General features: G+C 34.5%; 1 protein-coding gene across 8 annotated transcripts in view; it reads right to left on the bottom strand.

Moving 5' to 3' along the window:
- NTNG1 (netrin G1) overlaps positions 1-26,549 on the bottom strand; it is a 473,391-nt gene that overhangs the window by 49,076 nt on the left and 397,766 nt on the right. For 2 of the 8 annotated variants that reach the window (XM_016429054.2, XM_016429055.2), the window contains exons 6-7: positions 23,949-24,116; positions 16,610-16,744 (exon numbers count right to left, since the gene is read on the bottom strand). The exons of 5 other annotated variants lie outside the window; for them this stretch is intronic. In XM_016429054.2, coding sequence (XP_016284540.1) covers positions 16,610-16,744; positions 23,949-24,116 — 303 coding nt within the window. The remainder of the gene's footprint in view (positions 1-16,609; positions 16,745-23,948; positions 24,117-26,549) is intronic. One more of the 8 variants, XM_003340407.4, reaches the window with a different exon arrangement.

The raw sequence follows: 26,549 nt of genomic DNA, 5'->3' as shown, positions 1-26,549 counted from the left end.
TGTTTTTAAATCATCTTTTTTTAAAATTATAAATGTATTCCTCCCCTTCCTCTTCCTAAGGAATCATCTTTTGTAATGAAAATGTGGGAGGGGGGGAAGAATTTCAGCAAAAGTAATAAAAATCTCCAAATTGCACTTTTTCTCTCTCAGGCCCAGTTCTGGGTACTTTGCTCTTCCCTTTTCTGCAACTTTTTTATATATAGTCTTCCCTCATCAAAATGTAAATTCCATGAGGGCAGGGGCAGTCTTTCAGCTTGTATTTATATTCCCAGCACTTAGCACAATGACACAAAGTACTTTAAGGACTTTTTTTTAAGGTCTTTTGGTAACACTAAGTTACCAAAAAAAAATTTTTTACCTAAAAAATCAAAAATTATTTGAAAAAAAAGGCCAAGAATATTAAAGAAAGTATTGGGAAAATGTTAAGGAAGGAAGTTTAGGAGTATCAGTTTTCAAACTATACTATAAAACAGTAATTATCAAAACTAGCTGGTACTGGAGATCAGTGGAACAAATAAAGAACAAACAGTTGTAGAACAATATAGTAATCTTGTGTCTGAGAAAGATAAAGATCCAAGTTTCTGGAATAAGAATTCACTATTTAGCATTGTTGGTAAAACTGGAAAACAATTTGGCAGAAACTAGATATAGACCAATATCTACACCACTTACCAACAAAAGATCAAAGTGGAAACACAACTTGGGTATAAAGGGACATATTATGAATAAATTAGAAGAATAGGGAGCCTATTACCTATCAAATTTATGAACAGGAAAAGAATTAATGAATAAATAAGAGATAGAAAGCATTGTGAAATGTAAAATAGATAATTTTGAATATATTTAATGTAAAATTCTTGCATATAAAATTAATGCAATCAAGATTAGAAGGAAAGCAATGTTTGGCAAAAAAAATTGTAGTTTCTCAGTTTTCTCATGTCTAAAATATTTATCAAAGATATAAGAATATGAGCCATTCCCCAATTGATTAGTGGTCAAAAGATATAAACAGTTTTTTGATGAAGAAATCAAAACTATATATAACTTTATGAAAAAAGGTTCTAATTCATTATTGATTAGAGAAATGCAAATGAAAACAACTCTTGGAAATGAAAATCACCTATCTGATAGTCTAAAATGATAAAAGGGCAAAATGACAAATGCTGGATGGGAGGTGGAAAAACAGGGACACTAATACATTGTTACTGGAACTGTGAACTGATCCAATCATTTTGTTGAGAAATCTAAAATTATACTTAGTTATAAAACCAGTAATACCATTATTAAGTTTATTTCCCAAGGTGATCAAGGAAAAATGACCAATAAGATGATCACAAAAAACTTGAAATGACTGATACATAGTGTTGCAAAGTGAAGTGAGAAGAACCAGGAGAATGCTTTACATAATAACAATAATAATGTGTGACAATCAACTGTGAATGACTTAGCTATTATTAAAAAAGGCAAGAATCTAGGACAACTCCAGCTGACTCATGGTGAGAAAGGATATCCATTGCCATTGAAGAAACAAATGGAGTCTGAATGTAGATTGAAACATCCCATTCTTTACTTTATTGCCTCTGTGACTTTTTCTCTAGTGTAAGCAATATTTGTCTTCTTTCATGAGAAGATAAACAAGGAAATATGTATTATATTAAAATATATGTACTACTTATATTATATTACTTGCCTTTTGGGGATGGTGGTTGGGGTGTAAGCGAAGGGGGGAAATGAGATATGTATTTTTGGACATAGCTATTGTGAGAAGTGTTTTATTTTTTTGGATAGGCATATTGTAATTTATTACATATCTATAACAAATCATGTTATATTTTGTTGTGTTTCATATTATATTTTCAAAAAAAAATTAAAAATACTAGCATCAAGGCAGTTAGGTGGCTCAGAGGGTAGAAAATCAGGCCTGGAGATGGGAGGACTTTAGTTCAAATCTGACATGAGATAATATAGCCATGCGACCCTAGGTGAGTTTCCTATCTCTAATTGCCTTGCCTTTATAATATTTCTGCCTTGGAACCAATATTTAGTATTGAGTCTAAGACAGAGGGGAAGAAAAAAGAAGAAGAAAGGAGGAAGAGGAAAAATAGGAGATTGGGGAGGAGGGGGAGGAAAATAGAGGAAGAGGGGGAGAGTGAAGGGTAAGAGGAAGAGCACTGACATGGAAGAGTGCTGCTTGGGGGCTGGAGTTTGAGCATTTTTATAGTTGGGTTTTTTTTTTTTGTTTTTGTTTGTTTTTGGTGAGGAGGAATAGACCAACTCTAATCTATCCTAACTAGGGGTTAGTTCATTAACATATTTAAATAATTTGAAATTTGTCAGTAAAACTAAAGTTAACATGTCTAGATCATCTCAAAACAATTGGCTCATTTTGTTCTACAGATCTTATTGTGGATGTCTGGAACTTCTGAGTTTTACTTATCAAAGGACAAAAAGTCTCAAATAGCAGCATCTATTGTTTCTGCTGGTTCATCACATACCACCAGGATGTGAGTTTTGGTTACTATATGAAACAATTTGCAAATTATGCTTCCTTGATCTTTGGGACAGTTTGTACATGACTTGCCCTTTGGAGTACAGGTTCCTTTTTGCAATATCCCCTCCCCCCACCCCCCCATTTTTACTGGCTACTTATAAATATACTTCCTATAATAACTAGAAGGGAGGGTAATCAGAGGGATCAGAACAAGATATAATTTTAACACAGGGGTAATATGGTTAGAAGTACACTTAAGGAAAATCAATTGGATAGTTGAATGGCCTGTATCATGGAGATCAATGAGCACGCTATTGCAATAATTCAGGAATGAAGTAATGAGGGGCTGAATAAAGGTGATGGCCATGTCAGAGGAGAAAATGGAGTATATATGAGAGCTATTATGAAGGCAGAAATAATCAGTTTTGATAACTGATTGGATATGGAGTGGTAGAGAGTGAGAAGTTGAGGACGACACCAAGGTTAGAAGCCTAGGAGACCCAGAGGATGGTGGTACTCTTAACATAAGTAGGAAATTGAGGAAGAGAGGAGGATATTTTGGGAAAAGATGATGAATTTAGTTTGGGACATGTTGAATTTAAGGTGTCTCTGGAGTATTAAGTTCAAAAAGCCCAAGAGAATCTGGAGAGGGGAGATTGGAAAAAAGATTAGGCCTGGACAGACAGTCCTGAGAATCATCAACAAAGAGATGCTTATTCCATATAGGAACTGATATCACCAAACAGAAAAGTATGGAGGAAGAACAGAAGAGGATCCAACATAGAGCTTTGAAGTACACCTATAGTTGGTATACATGGCCTGAATAAAAATCTAGCACTAATGACAGTATAACTTTTTACTTAGTCTTGCTGCTAACTCCATTTAACTTGCTTTGTGATGGGTCAGTTGCTCTCTGAGGATACTGTCAGAGTCTAAAAGAGCTACAGGCTTACAATTACTCAGTAAATTATTATTTTTCATTATCTTCTGATTAGTAAATACTATGCATATTTTTCAATATTAAAAGTAAAGTGCTATATGGAGAATTTCAGTATGTGTTTCTGCTTCCATGGTGAACCAATTCAAGGTCTAGTTACTAGGAACCATGGAAATAACATATTTTAAAAAGACAGCAAAGTTAGTTAATGGTTTGTAGCTCAGTCATTGGTAGATCCACAAATCCATATATTGTTGGACCCATACACTTTTTTGGACTCCCTTTTAAGTTTAAGGGGTATTAACATTTTCTCCATCACAGTACTACACATAGACAATCAATAAAATAACAAATTAAGCACTAGTTTGGGGGAATTTGCCAGTTTCTAAGACATAAATATGCATCCTGAAAATTTTACTAGTGTTTGAGTTGGCTGCAGCAACTATATCATAATAAGAAACAGAGTGGCAAGATTGAGGTGTTGGACTCTTCAGAAACCATAGGGAATTATGTCATGCAATTAACACTTCTACCTGAGCTGGTCATGTTCAAACCAACAAGGTGGGTGTGGGACTCCCCCATAAATAGCTACCAATATCAACTGGTAATGAAATAAAATTTCTGACAATTAAATTTATCTGAAAATAAAGGGACTCCCTCCAAGGCAGTTATGGGCAAACCTTTTTGAGACTAAGTGCCCAGACTGCAACCCTCACACAGCATGGGAGCCTGACCTCTTAACCTGACAGGGGATGGAGGAAATGCTCCCATTGGGCTGCTGGGCAGAGAGGAGGGTGATGTGAAAAATGTCCACAGGCATAAGGGAGAGGGGGAGGGAAGCAGTCTCCTCTGGCATGTGTGCCATAAGTTCGCTAATGGTTCTATAGTTAGTGAGTACATTCACACTAGTGCTATTTAAATATATATCCAATGATCATTTCAAGACCTCCAATAATGGTACACTTGTTGCCCCTTGAGGAGGCCTATTATGTTCTTAAATAGTTTTAATGGTAGGTAGATTTTTGATGTCTAATAAAAAATAAATCTTTCTCCTTGTAATGTCTAACCATTGGCACTTAAATTTGCCCTGTAGGGTAAAACAGAAAAAACTAAATTTCTCTACAAATACTTCAGGTATTTTCTGGTATAATACCCACAAGTTTATTTTTCTGCAGAGAAAAGAGCTCTTGTTTTTTTTTTTTTCCAACTGAACTTCTAATTTATCTCAAAGTTTTTAGTCCCCTCACATCCTTTTTTTTTTAAACCCTCACCTTCCTTCTTGGAGTCAATACTATGCATTGGCTCCAAGGGAGAAGGGTAGTCAGGGCTAGGCAATGGGGGTCAAGTGACTTGCCCAGGATCACACAGCTGGGGAGTGTCTGAGGCCAGATTTGAACCTAGGAACTCCGGTCTCTAAGCCTGGCTCTCAATCCACTGAGCTACTCAGCTGCCCCCCTCACATCCTGATTACCTCCAACCAAACTGATTCCAGCTTGTTAATGTGCCTTCTGTAATGTAAAATCCAGAACTAGGTATGTGGAACTGAACCATCATATTAAATTTATCTGTGGAACTGCTTTTGAGTAATGGCATTATTTAAGTTAATTATTTTCAGTTGGTTTTCAGTTGTGTCCAACTCTTCATGATCCCATTTGGGGTCTTCTTGGCAAAGACACTGGAGTGATTTGCCATTTCTTTCTCTAGCTCATTTGACAGATGAGGACACTGAGGCAAATAAGGTTAAAGGACTTATACAGCTAGTGTCTGAGGTTGGATTTGAACTCAAGAATATGAATCTTCCTAACTCCAGGCTCAGTTCTCTATCCATTGAGCCACCTATCTGTTCCCTATATATTCAAAATTATATATATATATATATATATATATGTACATAGTCATATACTATATTAAGTTAATTTTAATTCAACTAATATTCTGAGAGATTATATCTTTATAGAATAGTGGGAGGAAATTTTAACAATTCTATAAAAATTAGAAAGAAATGAGTGTTCTTTAAAAACTAGATTCATATGAATTAATATAATTATCAATCACTCTGATCTCCACAGGAAACAATGTCCATGAAAGAGTTCAGATTAATAACAAGGAAACCTTGGTCCTAGTCTTTGCTCTCCAACTAGCTAGCTGTTTAATGTAGGGAAAATACATTTTGGGTCTCCATTTCCTTTTTGAGAATATGAAGGAAATGAAGCAAGAGATTTACAAATATCCTGCCATATCTGAATTCATATAATTCCAAGAAGTTTCAAATGATCATGTATTTGATTGATAAGCTGAGTATTTAATATTTTCTGGGCAATGTTCACATATGTCATTTTAAGTTTTCAGGCTGGCACATTGTTGGGTGCTGTTGCAAGGAATTAAGAAAACTTTTCTCTTGGAACCATTGACTTGAGAGAAAGCATTAAAAACCTTTTGATTAACTTAAAGAGTAGGATCTTTTCAAGTCTAATTAAGTCTGATGATTATTATTTGATTTCCATTTAAATTAACCTCTTCACAAGATGTTTTCTGCCTTTGTTGGGCTTAAGTTTGAGTGTCTGTTCTCTCATCCCCGTCCCTTTTTGAAGCCAATGACACAGAGGTTAAGGTTGCTGAGCAAGACACGTTTTCGCAACAAGAGCAGTTTTGCTCATCGCTTCTCAAATGAGCAATTAATAATTCAGAACAATTAACTGAGTTATGAGGTCCTCTTTCAATACGTTTTCAAACATGAATAGATTAAATGGTAATTGTCATCAAATTTTATGTTCTATTTCATGTGCCCAATAAAAGTTTATCTTTCAGAGCTTACTTTGTATTTCCTTTTGATGTATTCATAACTGAATGCAATATACTATATTAAAATATTTATTATTAACCTATCAAATATTAACCACTCTTAAATTATACTGACTAAAGAAAACAAATAGGCTACTTGTTTAACTTTTCATGAATTTCTTCATTTTAATACAATTTGGATTTGTAGCATACATGCCAATAAAAATTGATGAAGCAAGAAAGTTGTTTGAATATTTGCCCATTATATGAATTTATTCAAAGAGTACTCCTTGGAAATATTTTTTCTTTTTTCTCTTTGAGCCACTATTCTTTCTATAGACAAATATTAGGCCACAGCAGAGGGTTTAATAGAGTGTTGGACTCATAGTTATGAATGCGGGGGTCTAAATCCTGCCTCTGACACTTGTATCTTATATGGCTATGGGCAAGTAACTCAATCTTTCTAAGCCTATATCTTTATCTATAAAATGGGAATAATAATACTGGTAGTATATACTTTGAGTTGTTAGCTCAAAGGGTTATCATGTAGGTATAAAGAAGAACATTTTAAAATTTTAATGCAATATATAAGTATCCCTTTCTGGAATGACTGATGGAAATCTAGATTTATACTCTTTCAGATCTGTTCTATAAAGTTATAATAACAACAACACATTCAAGCCCAAATGGATCAGTGATCTTATCTATTTGCGTACTCTTTCCATTGATACTAGGCAATGAAGTGATGCAGTGGATCGAGTGCTAGCCCTGGAGTCAGTAGGAGTTCAAATCTGGCCTTAAGACATTTACTAGCTGTTCAACCCTAACCAAATCACTTAACCTTGTTTGCCTCAGTTTCTTCACTTGTCACATAAGCTGGAGAAGGAAATGGCAAATCACTTCATTACCTTTCATTAGAAAATCCAAAATGGTGTCACTTAGAGTTGGACACAACAAAGAGCAACAACAACAAAAATCCAGTAATGAAATTTGCTTCTGTTCCTGACCATTTTATATGACTCTTGACCATTGTCACCTTCAAATCTGGGAGTCCATTCACTATGATTGGGGCAGTTAGATTGCTTACTTTATTCAAGAGGGGGAGGGAAGCAAGGGATGGAGATCATTTGAGTCTTATAATTTCAGAAAATGTTTCTTGAAAATTGTTATTACATGTAATTGGGATAATAAAGAATCTTTTAAAAATGTGCTTGGGGTCTTTCATTCTCTAGACATGATATGGATAATAAGGCAATGGGATATGGATTCATAATACTTCCTTCTAGCAATATAACTGACCAATCATTTATTTTTCAATCAGATTTTTCTCCAAAGGCATCCTTTTTACCACTTTTGAATATTTGGCTACAAAGTAATTAAAAAAAGGAACTATGGATGGAGGTAGAAGAACACAAATAATATACCAGGCTTGATTGGGTGGGCTTATGGATAATTCTCTTAAATTTTGTCCCTTGTGTATAAACCATCTTTAGCAAAGGTATGACTGGACCACTTAAATTATTTCAGGCTTTTCATGACTGAGCAGAATTAGATGACCTTTCTATAGTGTGCTTACAAGCAGAAAACTTTTAGATATTCTTGCAATAAATTGCAAGTTTTATTTTTGCTTTAAGTAGGAACAAAAAGGGAGGCAGATTTCTTCAAAAGGGTCTATATATTTTATGGTCTCCAGAAAGGACCATGGATTATAATTTGAGTTATAAATAAATTTACATCCTGATTATATTATGGCCACTCTAACTTCTCTTTCACTAGCAGTTGATTGCTAACAAATTGATGCTAAGTTTATATGTGCATATGTATTTGTATATGTGCATGTTTTTATATATGTATACCCATACATATGTATTTATAGATCTATATATTATATATAAATAAATATGAAATAAATAAATATGGAAGCTACAGCATACACCTACATATATAGTAGCTTATTAATGATATGTCATAGTCTGAGATCACTCAGTTCTGTATATTGTCCAATCTGACTTAAATATTGTGTGTGTATACTACCCTACCAGGAACTGAGTGATCTCAGACAAATAGCATTCTTTCACTGATAAGCAATTGTAAACAGATGGACTCTTGTTTCTATATAAAATCTATCTACTTATCGCTCTATGTATATTATTTATATATCTATATCTATCTATCTATCTATCTATCTATCTATCTATCTATTCTCTCTCTCTCTCTCTCTCTCTCTCTCTCTCTCTCTCTCTCTCTCTCTCTCTCGTATTCAAATACTTGCCCTTCCTTACTTGGAAATCAGGTTATAACATTATATCATCAATAGATACGCTACTATTGTATGCCAGTGAACACTATAATTTTCATATAATGTATTAGCATAATGCAAAATGTGGCTGAACATGAATATTTAGTTCATGAGGTCAATAAACCTAATCAAGAATTATTCTTATTAAGAAATTATTTTCATAATTTAATCAGTGATTTCTCTATTTGTACACATAATGACTATATTGATAGTGTATAATCAACAACTTCCCTCCAAATCTGGCTTGCAAAACATCTAAGTACAACCTATAATTGTTATCATTTTCTTGGAGCATTTTTCTATAGATTTTTCGTGGCCAATATTTTATTTTGGATGTGTAACCTATGTTTGAGAAGTGGGGTACCCAGGATTCAGAAAAATAAGATCTATACCACAGTAGTAGAGCATGGTATTTATAATTAGTAATAAACTTTTGTGGCATAAGGGAATAAATGGGCAAAAAGAGTGATCAATTTTATTTCTAAGTATTTGTGAAAAAATCTTTCTTATCACTACATCTATTAACCCAGGAATTTTCATATCCTTTGTACCTCTTTTCTCAGATATTGTACTGTTAATAGGGATGATCCAGAGATGAGGACTATTCAAAGTGAAGAAGGAATGTGATTATATATAAATTTGTGAACTGTCCTGTTCATATATATGGAAGAAATACAAACCTAATCAAAATTATTCAGGGGCATTTAATTACTGTATATTTAATAGGTTCTTTCCCTCTTAATATTAACGTAGTGAAAGGAACATTTAAAAAGAAATAAACTGCCGGTGAATAAATTGAGAGTCCAGAGAGCAGAGAAAGGGAATGATTTTTCCCAGGTTCACACAATTAATAAAAGGCAAATTCAGAATTTCATTCCAGATCTGTTTACTCTAATTCTAGTATTTGTCCCATTACAGCAACCTCAGAATAGATAACAGAGTTAACTGCAACTGACCATAACCTAAACACAGAAAATTAGAAAATAAATTGAATTAAATTAATGTATACACATGAATAACAACTGAGTTCTGACTTCATTTATTCCCTATTACCAACATCCTTAGTTTTAGTTGAATGTAGAAATGGCATGCTCACTTTTAGTCAAGAAAAGAGATCACATAACTAGAAATTTCATTGTTTTGCCAGGTATCATAATTAGAATAATTAGTTCATGGCACATTCTCTGTATATTTTTTCTCAGTATCTATTACATTAGATAACTGGTATACTCAGATTCCTATAATTCAATCTAGGCAGAGATTTCTGTTGTCATGTTCCATCACTAGTGACTCATATAGAATGCAACAGAGTGATTACTGATACTGACTTGAGCAATCCTGATCATATTATGGCCACCTTGACTTCTCTTTCATTAGCAGCTGATTGCAACAAATTGATGCTAAATTGCTTTTTGCTGAAGCTTAACGCTCTTAACAGTCAACACCATCTTAGTCTGTGGATTTTTCCTTATAGTTTGATCTAGTCATAATCTGCTTCTGGGAGGCCCAACATTTTCCTCTGGGAGATTTGGGGCCTGGATGATAAGACCTAGTGGCACCAGCTCTCATCAGACATCTGTCTATAAACATCAGGTACTTCTAAAACAAAAACAAGTTTTTCCCCCTTCACATTGTTTATTATCTTTCCTACATTTATTTGTACTTACGTTGAGTTTTTCTTTCCTTTTTTTACTAAAATCCTTACCTTTTGTCTTAGAATTGATACCAATTCTAAGGCAGAAGAGTGGCAAGGGCTAGGCAAAGGGTGTTAAGTGACTTGTTCAGGGTCACAGAGCTAGGAAGTATCTCAGACCAGATCTGAACCTAGGCCCTCTGAACGTCAGACTTAGAACTCTATCCACTGTGCTACCCAGCTGCAATTTAGGTTGAGCAATTTAGGTTTTCTATTCCTTTTGTTTAATTATTAGTTCCTTTTCATTCCTTCCATTTCAATTGCTGAGTGGGCTTTAAAAAACAAATGCTGGGTATGGAGTCCAAAGAACAGGCTTTGAGTCCTGATTGTGCCATTTAACTTTGTTTCTCTGAGAATCAGTTTCATCATAGGTAAGATGAGAGAGCCAAACAAAGATGACCTCAAAAATCCCATATAGTTCTAAATCCTATGAACCCAAATCAGTCAAGCATTATTATTATTTATTCCAAAATTAAAATGAGAAAATCTATAAAGTATAATGTCTTAAAATAAAATAAAATGATCATCTTGATATAAAATATCATAAAAATGTGTATATGTGTGAAAGTTATGGCTGTAATCTATAGACCAATCTATTTACCAAAAGGAAAGACCATTAACAAACTTAAAAATGGAATCTAGGAAAGTAACTAAAGAACCAGAAGACCTTCCTTAGCAATATAAATGTCATTGTTATTGTTCAGTTGTATCCAACTATTTGTGTCCCCATTTGGGATTTTCTTGGCAAAAATGATGAAATAATTTTCCATTTCCTTCTCCAGCTCATTTTACAGATATGGAAAGTGAGGTTAAGTTACTTTCCCTAGTTCCTACAGGTAGTGAATATCTGAGGCAAGATTTGAACTCAGGAACCTAAGTGTTCATGACTTCAGGCCCAGCATTCTATCCACTGAGGTACCTCATTGCCAATCAGCTTAGTCTTGCCAGTAATAGGGGACATTAATATAGATTAATTAAAAAAAACATATATTCTGCCTATCTCTGCTTGGGCTTCTCTTTTTACCACAGGTACTATGTTTCATTCATTAGGTCATAGATTTAGAGTTGGAAGGTACCTTAGAGGTTATTACATACCATATTATCTTCATTTGGTAAATCTAAATCCACTGAGCCACCTACCTGAAACCAGAGCTAGAATTTGAACCCAAGTAACAGAACTCCATTTCTCTTTCCTCTCTATCAGACAGTTTCCTTCTAGGCATCACATTTTAGGAAAGACATTTATAATTTGGAACATGCCCCAAAGATAAAATTCAGGATGAGAAGGAATGAGTGGAAATGCCAAATAAGAGGAAATTGAAAGAACCTGAGACCTTGATCTTGGGTAAGAAGAGACTGGGGATAGGGAAAGGGCGTAGCCCTGAGGGAAACTGTCAAATATTTGAATGGCTAGCTAATGGAAGAGAAGGCAGATTTTTTTTTTCCTGTGTGGACCTAGAGAGAAGAATGACCAATGATCCAAAGGATAAAAATATCAAGAATGATCTTTTAGTGTATTTTATATTTGATGGCAGGATACTATATTCTAGTAAGTAGGTAAACTAACAATTATCTAAATTTGAAATCTTTCAAACAACCTGGTTATCACTGAATACATTACCCATTATGATCATTTTAAGCAAAGTCTTTGGTGGCATGAATAAAATGGGAACATATCATTTGTATAGGAGGTGGAATGGTATAGAATTGTCTCCTCTAATGCACAAGGCAATGGAAATGCCTTTTCAAAAGTCTGATCATATCACTTTCCTATCTAACAAAAAGAAAGAAAAGCTAGTGACTCCCTATTACATTTAGGATAAAAAATAAATTCTTCTGTTTGACATTTGAAACCCTTGAAAACATAGCTCCAAGCTATATTTTCAGTCCTTTCAGATACTATACCCTCCCATTCATTGTGTATTCAATTCTAACAAGAATTCATGGTATTCCTCATAAATTATACCCTATTTTGCCTCTTTGTGCCTTTGCTATGACTGTTTCCATAGGTGGAATGTATTCTCTTATCACTTCCACTTCTTAGAATTCCTGATTTCCATTAAGAATCTGCTATGCACCATCTTTTAAGGGTCAATTTTTTGTTAATTCTCCCAACTCTTAAAAATGATTTTGTATTTACTTTGATTATATTTTCTTATATATACATTTTGTCTTTCCCTATGGCATGCTAGTTCCTTGAGGGCAGAGACTATCACATTTTGTCTTGATATTCTAAATGCCTGCCACATAGGAGGTGCTTCATACATTTTTCTTGATTGGTTAACATATCATCTTAGAGAGTTACTTGGGGCTCTTAGAAGTAACTTGTTTCTATTCACAAGTCATTACTCACTAGAGGCAGGACTTGAGTGGAAATCATCCTAACTTAAAAAATGGCCCTATATTTTCTATACTACATTGTCTTCAGTTACAAATAATTAAATGAATATAAACTCTGATCTTCCTTTTCAGTGATGGATTCTGATCCAAATATGCTATTTGGGTGAGTTTTTTAAGGTGTCATGAAAACACAACAAATAATTAAAAGTAAGTACCATTGAGAAAAAAGTAAAGAAGACCAGAAAATGGACAATATCAGCAGGTACAAAGACAGAATGGTGTATCATCTTCCATCTACTTCAACTAAGTCTAAATCTGGGGCTATTCATTCCTTTAGTTGACAATATAAAGACTCTTTTCTTTTCTTCATGTTAAAGGATTTCCTGACACTTTAAAAAATCGAGGGTTTGCAAGATTGATGGTTTTCAGCATTAGCCTTGATAATATTTTCCCTTTTAATCACCATTGGCATTCTTCACTTACCCCTAAGATTCAGGTAGCCTTATACAAACTCTGTTTAAAGGACCCTTGGAAGGAATCCCTTCAGGAGATCTATAAAGAAGCCTAATCTTTCTCTGAGAAGTGTGTGTGTGTGTGTGTGTGTGTGTAGGCACCCTCTATAAAGGAATTTTGAAAAATATACATATATACACATACCTATACATATATACATAGATGTACATATATTATATATATAGAGAGATATATATGGTATTCAGGTATCTCTTCCATACCAGACCTTTCCCCACCATGGTTTCCATATATTGTAGATTAACATAAGAAATTAAATGGAATGACTTTGTGAGTTTTGTGGAAGCCCTAGATGACATGTGAAGGCCAGCAGATGATACAGGAAAGGTTTAGAAGCCATATAAATTATGGCCAAATACTTAACCCAAATTTTATAACAAAGCACTATAAATATCCCATAAAAGGAAAAAAAAATTGAGCCTTCTTCTCTGGTACAAAGGGAGAGCCAAAAAGTTTTACATGGATTTTCCAGGCCACAGAGGTACAACCCCATAAACACACACAATCCTGACAACGTAGAAGGGCTATATGTGTGTATATATTTGTGTGTGTGTGTGTATTTTTTAAATCCCTTTATAGAGGGCACCTTGAGCTAATTCTATACAAGGTAAATAGTGAAGAGTGTTAAACCAAGATTCTGGCAAGAAAATAAACTTATATTTTAAAAACCAGTACCAGGAGGTAGGTATCATTAATGCGATCAGCATAGATCAACCTAAGACCTTTCTTTTGGATTATTTGGACAGTAGAGTCTGTGCAAAGACAGAGACGTCTTGGAAGAATGAGCACTAAATTGTGACATACAGTCGGTATATGTAGTAATCTCTGGATCATATCAGTAAAGCAGTAGACAGCTATACAACCTGATGATGAAATGGACACATCTTATACACTGGACAGATGCTAACTATGCATGTTAATGAAACATGATGATGGTGTGTAAGTGACAAGAGGCAGTGACTGCTGGTAAATGGAAATTACAAGAAGAGTTCATGTAGGTTAATAGGCACAGTGTAGTTTAATTAGGGTGTTCCAGTGAAACTGGCTGGTTAACTTGCCCCTGTACACAGCATTTCATCTTCTACCTCTAGGCCTTTGTAAAGTGTTCCTATATTATGTTCCTCCTTGATAGAAGGTTGGTGGATTCCATATACAAAATGAGAGATAAAATTGTCAAAATTCATCTTGTTTTGCTTTATTGTTAATATTTATTAGAAGAGTTTTCTTCTTTTTTGAAAGGTAGGAAGAGAGAAAAAGAAGATAAACTTAAATTGAAAAATTAACATTTAAAAAAATAAAATGTAAGTAAACAAATTATTCTAAAGACCTAGAATATACCACAACCTCACCTCTGCCACTTAGAATAACTAGCTTCCCTTAAAGCATAGCTCATATGTTGCCTAATACATGGGGACCTCCTTGAACATTGATTGTTCTTTACATGTTTTTTAGTCAAGTAGAATGTAATGTACTTGAGGACAGAGACTGTTCACAGCTCTAAATCCTATAAATTTATGTTTGCCTATATATTTATCTTATATGGTATAGGTTCTCATACAGAGGAAACAATTAATGTTTGTTGATTTTTCATCTTTCAGAGAGAACTAAAACTTCATTTTAATGAAAACAGGTTAAAATTCATGTGAATTAATATCATCCAAAAGATGCCATCTCTAGCACTAAGTTATAGATGGAAGGATGATTAAGAGGCCCAATATTCTTTGGGTTAAATGGACTTTGGAAATATCAAGCCACTAGGTCATGATTGCTAATAATCAAGCCTGAGGACATCTCTCAATCTGCACAAGAAGTTCAGTACTCAACATTGTGAAATACACACACACACACACACACACACACACACACACACACACACACCACAACACATATAAATCCAGGTGAAAAAAGAAAGAGAAAGAGGAAATTATTGGAGACATATTTTGTTTGAACAACAAATAAGTCAATACATATCATTTTTATGATTCCACAATCCTTTCTATAGCTAGATTAATATGTGACTGCTTCATTCATTCTTCATTCAGTCCTGGGTTAGCTAGAAATGGTTCAATGGTTTCTATTGAATCAGACTTTATATCTGAAATCAGTTGTTTCATTGTTAACATCTATTTATATCATGCTGTTTGTCTTCCATTTGTCTCTATTAACAGCTCAAACTACTAGATTTCCTTGACTATGACTTCAGATTTCCATCTTGTTGCCAAGTTTTTAACCTGTTGCCTTTTGCCCTCTACTATATTTGTATCCTTTGACTCTTGAGGAATGTTTATGTATTTTGTAAACTACTGCCTTGCCCAAATAATCTGGATATTCTAATTCCTTGACCAGGTTAACTAATTGAAGAATTTCTTGGGCATTCTTTCATCTTGACTTCTGATACCTAGTACTCTCTGACTCCTATTTCTTTTTTCCTGTCTTCTGATCTCTAATATAGACTACTGGCTTCCAGACACTCCCTAAAACTGTCCCTTTCTCAAATGTGTCCTTGCCTTTTTTCTTATCTTCCCATCCTCCCTAGCTGATTCACTCCTATCCTTGGTCCTGACATAGATTTCTTTTTTGATAACAAGATTTCACTTTTGTTCCACATTGTGGAGAAGTACAACTTCCAAATCAATATAACTGTTTTGAACAGGATGAATGAATCTGGCAACAATTAATGTAAGATAATTAGCAAAATAGCTAAAAATTCAGATGTGAAGATCATACCCGTTTTGTAGGGTTCCAGATTTATAGTTCTGAAAATTATTGTATTCTCAAAGGTCATTTGATTGGCTCAATATTTAGCAAAAAGCCATGGAGACTATAAGAGTCAGAAGGCATTTCATCTAAATATTTCAGCCATGTCTTTAGCCAGCATAGTATAACATTCTGCTTCGCAGGGAAGCTTTTTAATAGGTTTGAACTTCTACAAAGAGATGAAAGCAAACAAAAAGCATCTGTCTAAGGTTTCCTGTATAGTCCCTATCTTTAAAAGTTCAAGAGCTAATATTGATTTTTTACCATTTATTTTAAATGAAGCATTAAACTATTCTTTAGATTTATTGCATTTTGTTGTTTGGTTAAGACTTGGTAATGATAGCAATATAAGTGCAGTAATATATTATTCAGTTTTCATTTAATTTATTGACTCCAATTTCAGAGGATGCTAAAGGGTTCATTCAGTTCAAGAAATATATTAACCACATCCACATCATCTTTCATATTGTGGTGTACATTTCAGTTAGGTCCCTACTATGTCACATAATTTATATTTGGCCATTCACACACATATCTGGATTTAATATGAACTCCTCTTGGCATCAGAGGGCAAAGGTATAGGACTTAAAAGGAGAGCTAAATGGACCAATCCTGCCACTTAATGATTTTCTTCCTGTCCATAGGTTAGGGCACTAGGTAGCTTTTAAAGTTTGTTAGCACGTTAGCTTTTTTCTGCTTTAAGTAGATGCACATACTAACAGAGACATGAAGAAGTAGCCAAGCTTCAAGAGGTAAAGGTCAGCTCCCAGAATTACTTACGGTGACAGCCGAAGTGCCAGAAATTTCCTGGCAGACACTCATCACATTTACGCCCTGTTGTTCCCGTCTTACACTCACAAAATCCTGTGCCATTACAACGGTCATGGATTGAGCCAAAAGGGTTACAAAAACACTCTGTAGAAACAAGACAACACACATGCTGGAGACAGGTCCATATAGCTCATAAATTATAATCAAGGAGAGCATTTCCATCGTATTACTTAAAGGGATCCTACCCAGTAATGAAATGCTTTGGTAATGTGCCTATTTTAGCTCCATTTAGTCATTTGTTCAGCCTTCTCTGATACTGTTTTATGAGAGGAGAGGAAGGCAACTGAAAACTCTAGAGGGCATAAGACTTAATATACTTTGACTCTAACCCCCATAATGGAGATTCCATTTTTTCACTTAGACTAATGAACATTATAGGAGGTTTATATATCAAAGATACATCTATATGCCATCAGTGGAAAATCTGTTTTAAATTACTCAAATGGGCTATCTGTAATACTCATCACTTGAAGTCCTGCTGAATATTTTGAAAAAAAACAACACTTTGCTAGTGAATGCACTTTGTTTATTTCGAAGAGACTCTTATTTCCATATTTGGAATAGCACTTAGTTAACTAATTTGTTATTTCAGTCATGAGTTTAAACACATGTTGCATTTATTAGGTGACTTGTCATAGCTTTTATTGATCTGAAAATAACAGTCTCAGTATAGAGGTAAACTTCCCGAACTCAAGTCAATCATAGTGCATTATAACCTCAAAGTCATTTTTTTCCTTACGACTCTTTCTATATGGCCACTGTGAACATGTGAAAGTGAAAATGAAATTTTATGTATTTCACACTCTTAGTGATGAAATGTGTTCTCAATACTTTGAGAAGTGACACTTGCCTAAGATCAGAAACATTTGACAATTATCTAGATTTCCACAAGACTTTTAGGCAAAGTCAATTAGAAAAAGATGGCTTGCCACATTAGGAATAAGGGGTTTATATCCTAATCCCCCACCTCTCTGTAACCCTGGGCAAATTCTTTATACTTTCTTGAATGTATTTTCCCTTTTAGTATCATTATGGTTGCTTTGTGATTCATTATAATACATTAGGTAATAATATATTTATATAATATTGAGATATGTAGAAGATTCTGCTCATAATTCAAGTCACCAGAATCCATTGAGAGGTAATCCCTGGGTTTCCATAGTGGAAGGTCTGAGCCTCATGACAAGAAAGAGTGTGATGAGAAGGGTGTAAAGAATAGACTGTTATCTTTAAGTTCTCCATTTATACCTGGCCCCAATAAGTATTTTACTCCTCAGCACTAGAATCATTTCAGAATTCACACTTAAAAATTTTTTAAATAAAATATTGGCATTTTAAATGTCCAGGAGCAACTTGATTATCTCTTTCCTGTTATTTATAATCTATACATTACAGATAATAGTATTAATAGTCTTTATGCTTAAGAAAGCATAGACACCCCTGGAAAACATGGTTCCATAATAATAATCCAATCAATTAGCTAACAACAGTAATTAATGACTATAAGGTCTTGGATGCCAACCCTCCCTCCCACCCCTACCCCCTCCCACTGTGGAACATTTGAGCAGCAGAAGGCCTCTCAGTGGGCATCACAGAAAAAGTTGCTAATTTGGATGTTACTCAGACATTCTTAGAAATAACATGAATTGAAATTCAATGTAAAACCCACATCAAATATTAAGAATTTGTTTATCATTAAAAATACTTAACCCAAAACTCATATAGCACAGTCTACTAAGGAAAGGAGAGAGAGCTATGTCTTATCTGTAAATCTAGAAGGGAGAAATGAAGTGCACATCTGGTTGTCATAAAACTGCCTTGCAATTCCTCTCATTTATCAAAATAACACTTTATAGTCTGCAAAGCACCTTTCATACATTAGTTCACTCTATCCTCAGAGCTGATCTGTGAGGAAGGGACAGACAGCAGGTATGATTATCAGCCCTCAATTTAAAAGAGAATGATATTGAGACTCAAGGAGTTTCTGTGGTTTCCTGCATTAACCAAACACACTCTACTCTGACCCCAAAATCATGATGGCATTTGGTCTTCTTTGAGTAGGAAGGATGAGTAACAACACACCACAATGAAGTATCACAGATGGAATTGGAACCTAAGGTCTATGTCATTCAAGGGCCAGAATTGTAGTCATGATGCCATGTTTCTGCCTCTCATTCTTCTTTAGAAATTAGAGGTCTGGGGTTTACTAAAAATGTTTTTTAAAGTGCTTTGCAATTTCTAAAGTGCTATATAAATGGCAGCAATCGTCTTCATGATATCATTTTAGTTCTTTACTTGACACAAGATTATTTACAATTCTGAATAGTCTGATTTTAGGGTGAATTCAATTGCTAATGGTACACTAATCCTCTGAGATATGCTTTGCATGTCTGCAGTAATCACATATTTGCTTGTCTGATATCTAGATCACAGCATTAGCAAGACCGACTCAACCACATGTCTATATAGCTCTTGTTGCCAGTTTAACTGGATGGTATATGTCTGAGAAACATGTGACTATGCCATTTTCATGTAATTATTGTGTCACCACAGGGTAATTACATACATTTTGAAAGATATGACAGTTATGTTTGGAACATTTATGAAAATGGGAACTATCAGTAATCATGAAGTAGTTATCATGGTGGATGGTGCATATGGGATACCTTTAAACATTTTATATTTCCCACAGAATAAAATGATACTAGTAGTTTCTTATGTATGTCACCAAAATTTCAGTTTCATCTTATGGATACGCATGACCATGTGACAACTGAGGTGAGAGAGTTGACCAAAAAAAGTTGCCATTGATGGACAGCACATAGCAGAGACTCTAAATGGGAAAGTGATGGATTTTGTTTAAATGTTAGAAAAGCGAGGACTTAGATGGGACTCAAAATTTCAAGCCAATCTCTTTTGCTAAATGGCTAATTTTATAACACTGAATTGGATGGATTCCCATACATTTTCATCAGCTCTTTCTTTGTAAGGTAAAATTAAATTCAACTCTCAATCACTTGCAGGCAAACATACTTAGGCCCAATTGGGCTATCTTCAGTAAGGCAAACCCATTCTTATAGGCTCTCCAACCTTAATTGGAGCTTAGATCATAAATATGAGAAATGCTAGCTGTGCACAGGTCTCCCCATAGGTCATTATTCTTTCCTGATGGGCTACTAGAGTCAATTAAAAATCATATAGCTTCTGAGTGAATCTTTATTTAGAAGGTTCAATGGACATTTGCTATGCAATAGTCTACAGATAAAGATATTTTAGATACAGAGGGAAAATATTCAAATAAACTCAAAAATATTACAATTATGTTTATTTTAATGCATTGGTTGCAAGAACAGATGATCTACTTAGGGTTAAAATGGAGATATACAGGTTTTCTTAAGGTCAACCTTTTAAAAATTTAGAGTTTAAATTAAATTGTGAGCAGGTTATATAGAATCATTGCCAAATTTCAGTTGCACCTAAAATGTCACTCATAATACTTACCAAGAACTATAGTTGATTTGAATAATGTCAGACTATGAACAGAAACTCGTTTGCCTCCATAAAATAAGATTTTCCAGTTGTTCAGAATTTTGCTAAACAAACTTCTTTTGCAAATGTTGAAAACAACTTGCTCTTGAGTAGTGTAATTTTCTTTAGTAAATACCAGTGTAAAAAGGCATATTAAGCTTTCCATATTGTTATAAATAGTAGGAGTGATTAAACACACACACATACACACCAAGCACACACAACATACACACACATTTTCAGGGTAATTAAGTGAGATTTTCCAATAAAGCGATAGAGCTTTGGCTTGGATGCTCTTGTGCAGAGGGGTATCATGTGGTTCTTCTGCATGTCTGGGATGAGATCTAAAACTAATGAGAGCATAAACTAAGCTAAATCACCAACTGACATTGAGAGTTCGTTTAGAATAAAATCGTCATGAGTTGTTCATTTTCTTTCTCATTGCTTTATCTAGAAACTTAACTTGGGAAATTAAGCCAAAGAGCTTTACATTTTGTATTTGTTTAAAGCATTTAATGTGGTTCCTGCTTTATTACCTTTCTCCTTCCTACAAGTATGGTGTCTTTTGACTATGGCATTCGCATGTATGTTAGATGAGACCCAATTCAAGTGAACCCTAGAGATGAGGCTCAAAAAGGACTCTGTGCCTTTTAGTTTTTCTGACTACAGTCCAAAAATATATTGTGAATGTTATAAAGATTATACTTTTTCCATTTCTATCAGGTACTAATTAGGCTTGGTTTTGCTCAAAATCACATAATGCACAGCCAGTTTTTATTAAAAAAATAACAAAAATGTCTGAGGAATTCAATCTGATAGATCATGTCCATGAAGTATGATGGAAACAGCTCTGGAGTTATGCTTCTTAAGCTGAATATGCTCTTTGAAGTAAAAAAAAAACAACAATCACTTAATTACACTGAGCCTTAATTTTTTCTCATCTTTAAAATGGAGACAGTAGAAAATCATAACGTTGTTGCAAGAATACAAGATTAAGAAATTACAGAGATAAGTAATACAGAAATAGATTATTCAAATTCTCCTTTAATATTTCAAGGAATCTCTGATTTCAATGAGCTTCCTCCTCATGCTTCCCAGCTCCAACAACCAATGGAGTTCACAATATCTCCACATTAGTAGATGATATTCATATGTTGTGGCAATTAAAAAAAAAACCCATCAACTTGTGGCCAAACTTTAGAGGATGAAACTCTTCAAGTGGATCTACATTGGAAATCATTACCATTCCATTGATATTTCAGAACTTCTCTACTAGAACAGGATTTTATATCCCAAGGAAATCTCCACCCAATGATGAAATATGTTTGAGGGATTTGGCTGAAGATCATATTCTTGGCTTAATTAATTTAAAATAAACTATACATTTTCTGTTCTCGGTTTTAAAGTAGAATTAAATATTGGGGCTAAAAGGAGATTTTAGAAGTCTTTATTCAATAGATGATAAGATACATGATGATAAAATTATTCATTATTGTCTTTATATCCATAGTGCTTGATTAGCAAATGGTTAATAAATGCTTATTTAATTGGACTGAATTGATCTATCATCCATCGGAGGGCTGCTTATTACAGACAAAGAAATCAAATACAAGTGAGATGAAATGATACAGAGCTGACTTTAGAACTGAGATAGATCTCTTGATTCCATATCCTGGGTTGCATTTTCCTCAGCATAATGTAGCTTTCAAATGAGTTACGCAATCCAGAGGGGCTATAGTGGTCATGACAATATATATTAATAATTTTTAGGGAAAGAATTATCTTCCTTTTTCAGCTTGGTAAAGTATATGAAAAATAACTTTTTGAAAAAATACTCTCAAAATAAATTTCTTTATCTATACAATGGAGATAATACTCTGTTCCCATCACAAAACCTGTACAACAGTAATTTTTCAATACTTTGTTCTCAACAGATTGTTGACTGATTTCATGTAAATTTTTCTCATAGAAGTTTTTTTTTATTTCATTCATATCTTAGTCACTTCCTGGGATCTATCTGGAAATAAGTTACTTTCATTTATATTTTGCAAAACTAATTGCACTTGGCTACTACCAGACTTTACTCTTGCTTATTAAAGTGATACCTGCTTGTTTCCAAAGTTCTTCTCCAAGTTGACTATGAAAATGTCTATCAATACTTTTTTTTGGTGAGCAAGGATTAGTTTTTCTGTAACCCTTAGGTTTGTTGTCCTAAATGTTTCATTAATGTTTTATGGTATTTTTTATGATATTGTCTAGGCATTTAAGGCTCCAAATGTGAGTTTCCACTTTAGCTTTGACTTTGTAAACATTCTTATTACTGTTTATTTTATTTTATGACATGATCCATTAGAAATAAGAATTTATAACCTGGAATAGATATTTATAGAACATCTATTCTATATTCTATTTAATGTGTAGAATAGATTAATTTCTAGAAATTGAATTTTAAAGTGAAATTCAATTTTTGAGATCCATTTTTTTTCTGTCCTATATCAACATTGTGTGGAGATGATTTAGATTTGGCTTTAAAAGTCTTGAGAATGGGTCTACCTAATTATGGAATGTGCTTCTTTTTAAAGTTCCAGTGAAGACTAAGTCTATAGGATCATAGGATATTAGTTTAAGAGATGTAAAGACCTTTAGTGGTCATCTAAACCAGTTCCCCAATCAGGAAACAAATGAGGGGACCAGATAAGTTTAAGTGACTTCTTGAAGACCATATAGGCAAAAGCCTGGCCACCAGGGAGTTGTTTTTTTTTTCTTCCACAATAATTCACAAAGGTCCTCATTGGTGAGAGGACAGAGGAGCATAGCCATGCAAACTACTAAAATTGTGTATCCTTGAAATATTGCTACCCTTTCACATTGATGTTTGCTATGAAATAAGACCCAAGTTCCCCTAAAACAAACAAACAAACAAACAAACAACACACTGTGACAGTGAGATCTGAGCAGAGTAGTGAGCAAAATAGTAAAGATGATATTGTTGATGAAGTTGGTGATTGGATTGGGCTTGGAGGACTCACTGTCATGAGGTTCTGTAAATTCAAAGCAACCAATGTAGGACTGATTGGCACCAGGTACCCACGATCCCAGCCCTTCTGTACTTGATCTCTGGCCACTGAGAGAAGGAGAATATTTTTTTTTGCTTCTATCACAGTAGTGAGAATCCAGAACCCACAGTCATGATTTATAATGAAACCAACAACAAACCCCAAAATGAAATTTTGTTTGCCAGTATGGATTGATAATCCAAGGGCTAGCTATTATGGAGTTCTAATCTCAGAAATCTATATTTTCATTTATCTAAAAGTACTGAAGATCAATTATATAACAAGGCAGAATGTGGTCCCAATTGCATTAGACCTATCATAGCAAACATTCTCTAGATGAATGTTTTCATATCTGAAATTAAATTTAAAAGGAATCATATGAAAAAGGATAAGCAATTATCACCGAATTTTAAGATCTTAGGAAGAGAAGGGGAGAATGAATTCTTTACTACCTTTCACCACACTCTTCCAGGTAATTGTGAACATTGAAAGCACACTCTCAAACTCAGATTTCAACTAGCATGAGTTCGAAGTCTACCTCAGAGATACTTGTATCCACTGAAAGAACTCATTCTATCTTGACTCTTCTGTAACAATTGTGTTGCACATCACTCGTCTCTACTGCTATAAGCCTCCAACTTATAAGCAGGTCCCATTCGCTCCAAAAGGCCCAGAACAAAAGCCAGAATGATAATGAAACTGACCTATGCATACATTTTCATCGTCCAGCTGTGCAGAAGCATTTCTGAAGTAGCCCAGCCTGCATAACTCACAGTGCTGCCCTCTAGTGTTGTGTTTACAGCTCACGCAAATGACTGTATTGAGCAGCTCGATATAACTGCACCGTTTGGAGTGGCCGAAGCATTCACAGTCTTTCAAGGAAGAACAGAAATGTATACACAAATGTATACAGTAGTAGAGTCATTGCATATCACATGCTTGGATCAAATGAGGCATGAGTAAAAAGATGGCGGAATGGCAGGACAGATATGGGGAGTGATGAAGCACATGAGGACAAATGTTCGGACTGGCATGGGAAGAGCGACTGTTGCAAGCAGGATAGAAATAGTCAGACATTCATAACATGACTGAAGAGAGTCTTTAGCAGTAGATGAAATGGAAGCATTTGCAGTTGTATACCTTTTAGGAGTTGGGAAGAATTCAAATTCCACTGATGCAAATGCCCATTTATTCTTGTTATTTTTGTACACACTTAAAACAAGGATAATGAATCGAGTACCCCTTCCTCTGATGATCTCGGTATAAAACAGAGGAGAGAGAGCATTTTGTGATCTTTGGAATCCTAAGTATGTTGCCACTCTTTTAGTAAGTTAACTACCTTTTACCCAAAAAGGAGGAGGGAGGGGGATCTGAACTCCTAACATTTCTCCTTTCTTTCAGCAATTTCTCAGTGACTGGAGAAAGACTTTAAATGAGACCAATGTCTCGTGTGTTTGCAACAAACACAGAATACCAGGAAAGGGAAGGGAATCTTCAAGTGAAAACAACTTTTCACCTAAATATTAATTTCTCTTTCATATTTAAATGTGGCGTTTAAACTTCTCAGGGAAAGGAGTAGGCAGGCATTACAACTCCAGACCGCTGTTCTTTTGTCTTCTTAGAGAATCTGAGCTACACTGGGGTGCTGACAGTCTCATACTCTAAAGTAAGATGAGGCAGGGAGACAACAGAAAATGGCAAAAGATTGTATGATCATAAGAGGAAAGAATATTGACTCCCTTCCCTGCCACTGATGAGAAGTCATCATTTAATTGACCTCTGCCAAGGACAACATACGTTCTACGTACAGAAAACTCTTCTGGTAGAAGTAATTATAAGAAAACAGAGAATGGTGTGTATGAAGAAGAGTGGATGGAGAGTTTATATGAGGAGAAAGTTTTCTTTATCACTTTCCTGAGATACAGAGGGATGCCTATACCTTCACGTAGGCAGAGTGTGTGTATGTGGAGGCATCTATGACAACTACTAATAGCCCTGCCTGTCAAAAATATCTATTTCCTACTAGCCTTCTGCTATGACCATATAAGTACTTTACCAACTGAGGTGACTGAAAGAATAAAACAACAGTTCCATCTTTCTTATAGGCCTCAAGTGGTCACTTTTAGATTCAGTCCTTCAGGTTAGACATCAAAGACAAGGCAATATATCTAGTTGGCTATTTAAAGTGCATACCTTTACATGATCAAATCCTTAGATTGGGAAGGGACATTGCAGATCATTTAGTCCAATCTCTTTATTTGATAGAAAAGGAAACTGAGGCTCAGAGAAGTTAAGTGACTTGCCAAATATCACATAAGTAGGAAAATTAAGATCTGACTCCATATTGACTCCAAATCCAATGCTCTTTCCGCTATACCATGCTGCAGAAGGGAGGATAGAGACCATAATCTCCACCTAGCAACATCAACACTTATTAACGTAGTTTGGGTTAGTTTCTAAATTAATTAATTAACTTGTTTGTTACATTAAAGTTCCCAGGCATCTCCCTTTCTCCTACCCCTCCCCAAATTAGAAAAGGTATCATTTGACAAAAAGATATATGTATATACAAAATTATGTCTTGCATATTATTATTAGGAGAATTGGTTATTACCTTAAAAAGAAGGAATCAGAGTCATAAAGGAAAGAAATCTAAAGCAAATGGGTTTTTTGATGGGGGTAGGGTGGTGGAGAGGAGAATATGATGGTTAGGTGATCATTGGGTGCAGGGGTATCACAGGCACACTTATTGCTTGGAGAGGATATAGACCAAAGGGGAAGTTCACACAGGACAAACTAACGACAGGATTATATTTAAGATCAACTTGTTGGGCAGGGGGTTGGAATAGAGAGGTAAGTACCCACGTATCTTGGAAGTAATGTCAATAAAAAGGCATTTCTGATATGTTTAATTTTCTAGAAAATAGTACTAGAAATACAAACTATGGTGTAAAATGCACCTGAATTAATAATACCAGTATCACTATAGTCACATTATACCTGATCAGTTATTAGCTTACCCACTCCCTATATCCTTTTAAAAAAAAGGAATTCTGTTGTGGCATCTCTTTGAATTATGTTTTTATAATTGAATTTAATTAAATTCAAAAAAAGTTGAAATCTCGATAGCAGAAGCAGTTGAAACAAATATACTTCTAGAGAAGTCTATCCAGAAGAATTCAGCCACTATCAGGGAATGAGGAACTTTCAGGGAATAAATTAACCTAGAGGGTGGTACTGACAGAATTAATTCCCTAATAAGTCCCCTATAGAAATTTAGAACTTCTGTTGGGGTAATGGAGGAG

The sequence above is a fragment of the Monodelphis domestica genome, chromosome 2, assembly GCF_027887165.1.
Source record: "Monodelphis domestica isolate mMonDom1 chromosome 2, mMonDom1.pri, whole genome shotgun sequence".
Lineage (NCBI taxonomy): Eukaryota > Metazoa > Chordata > Mammalia > Didelphimorphia > Didelphidae > Monodelphis > Monodelphis domestica.
This window is presented reverse-complemented; position numbering and strand designations above follow the sequence as displayed.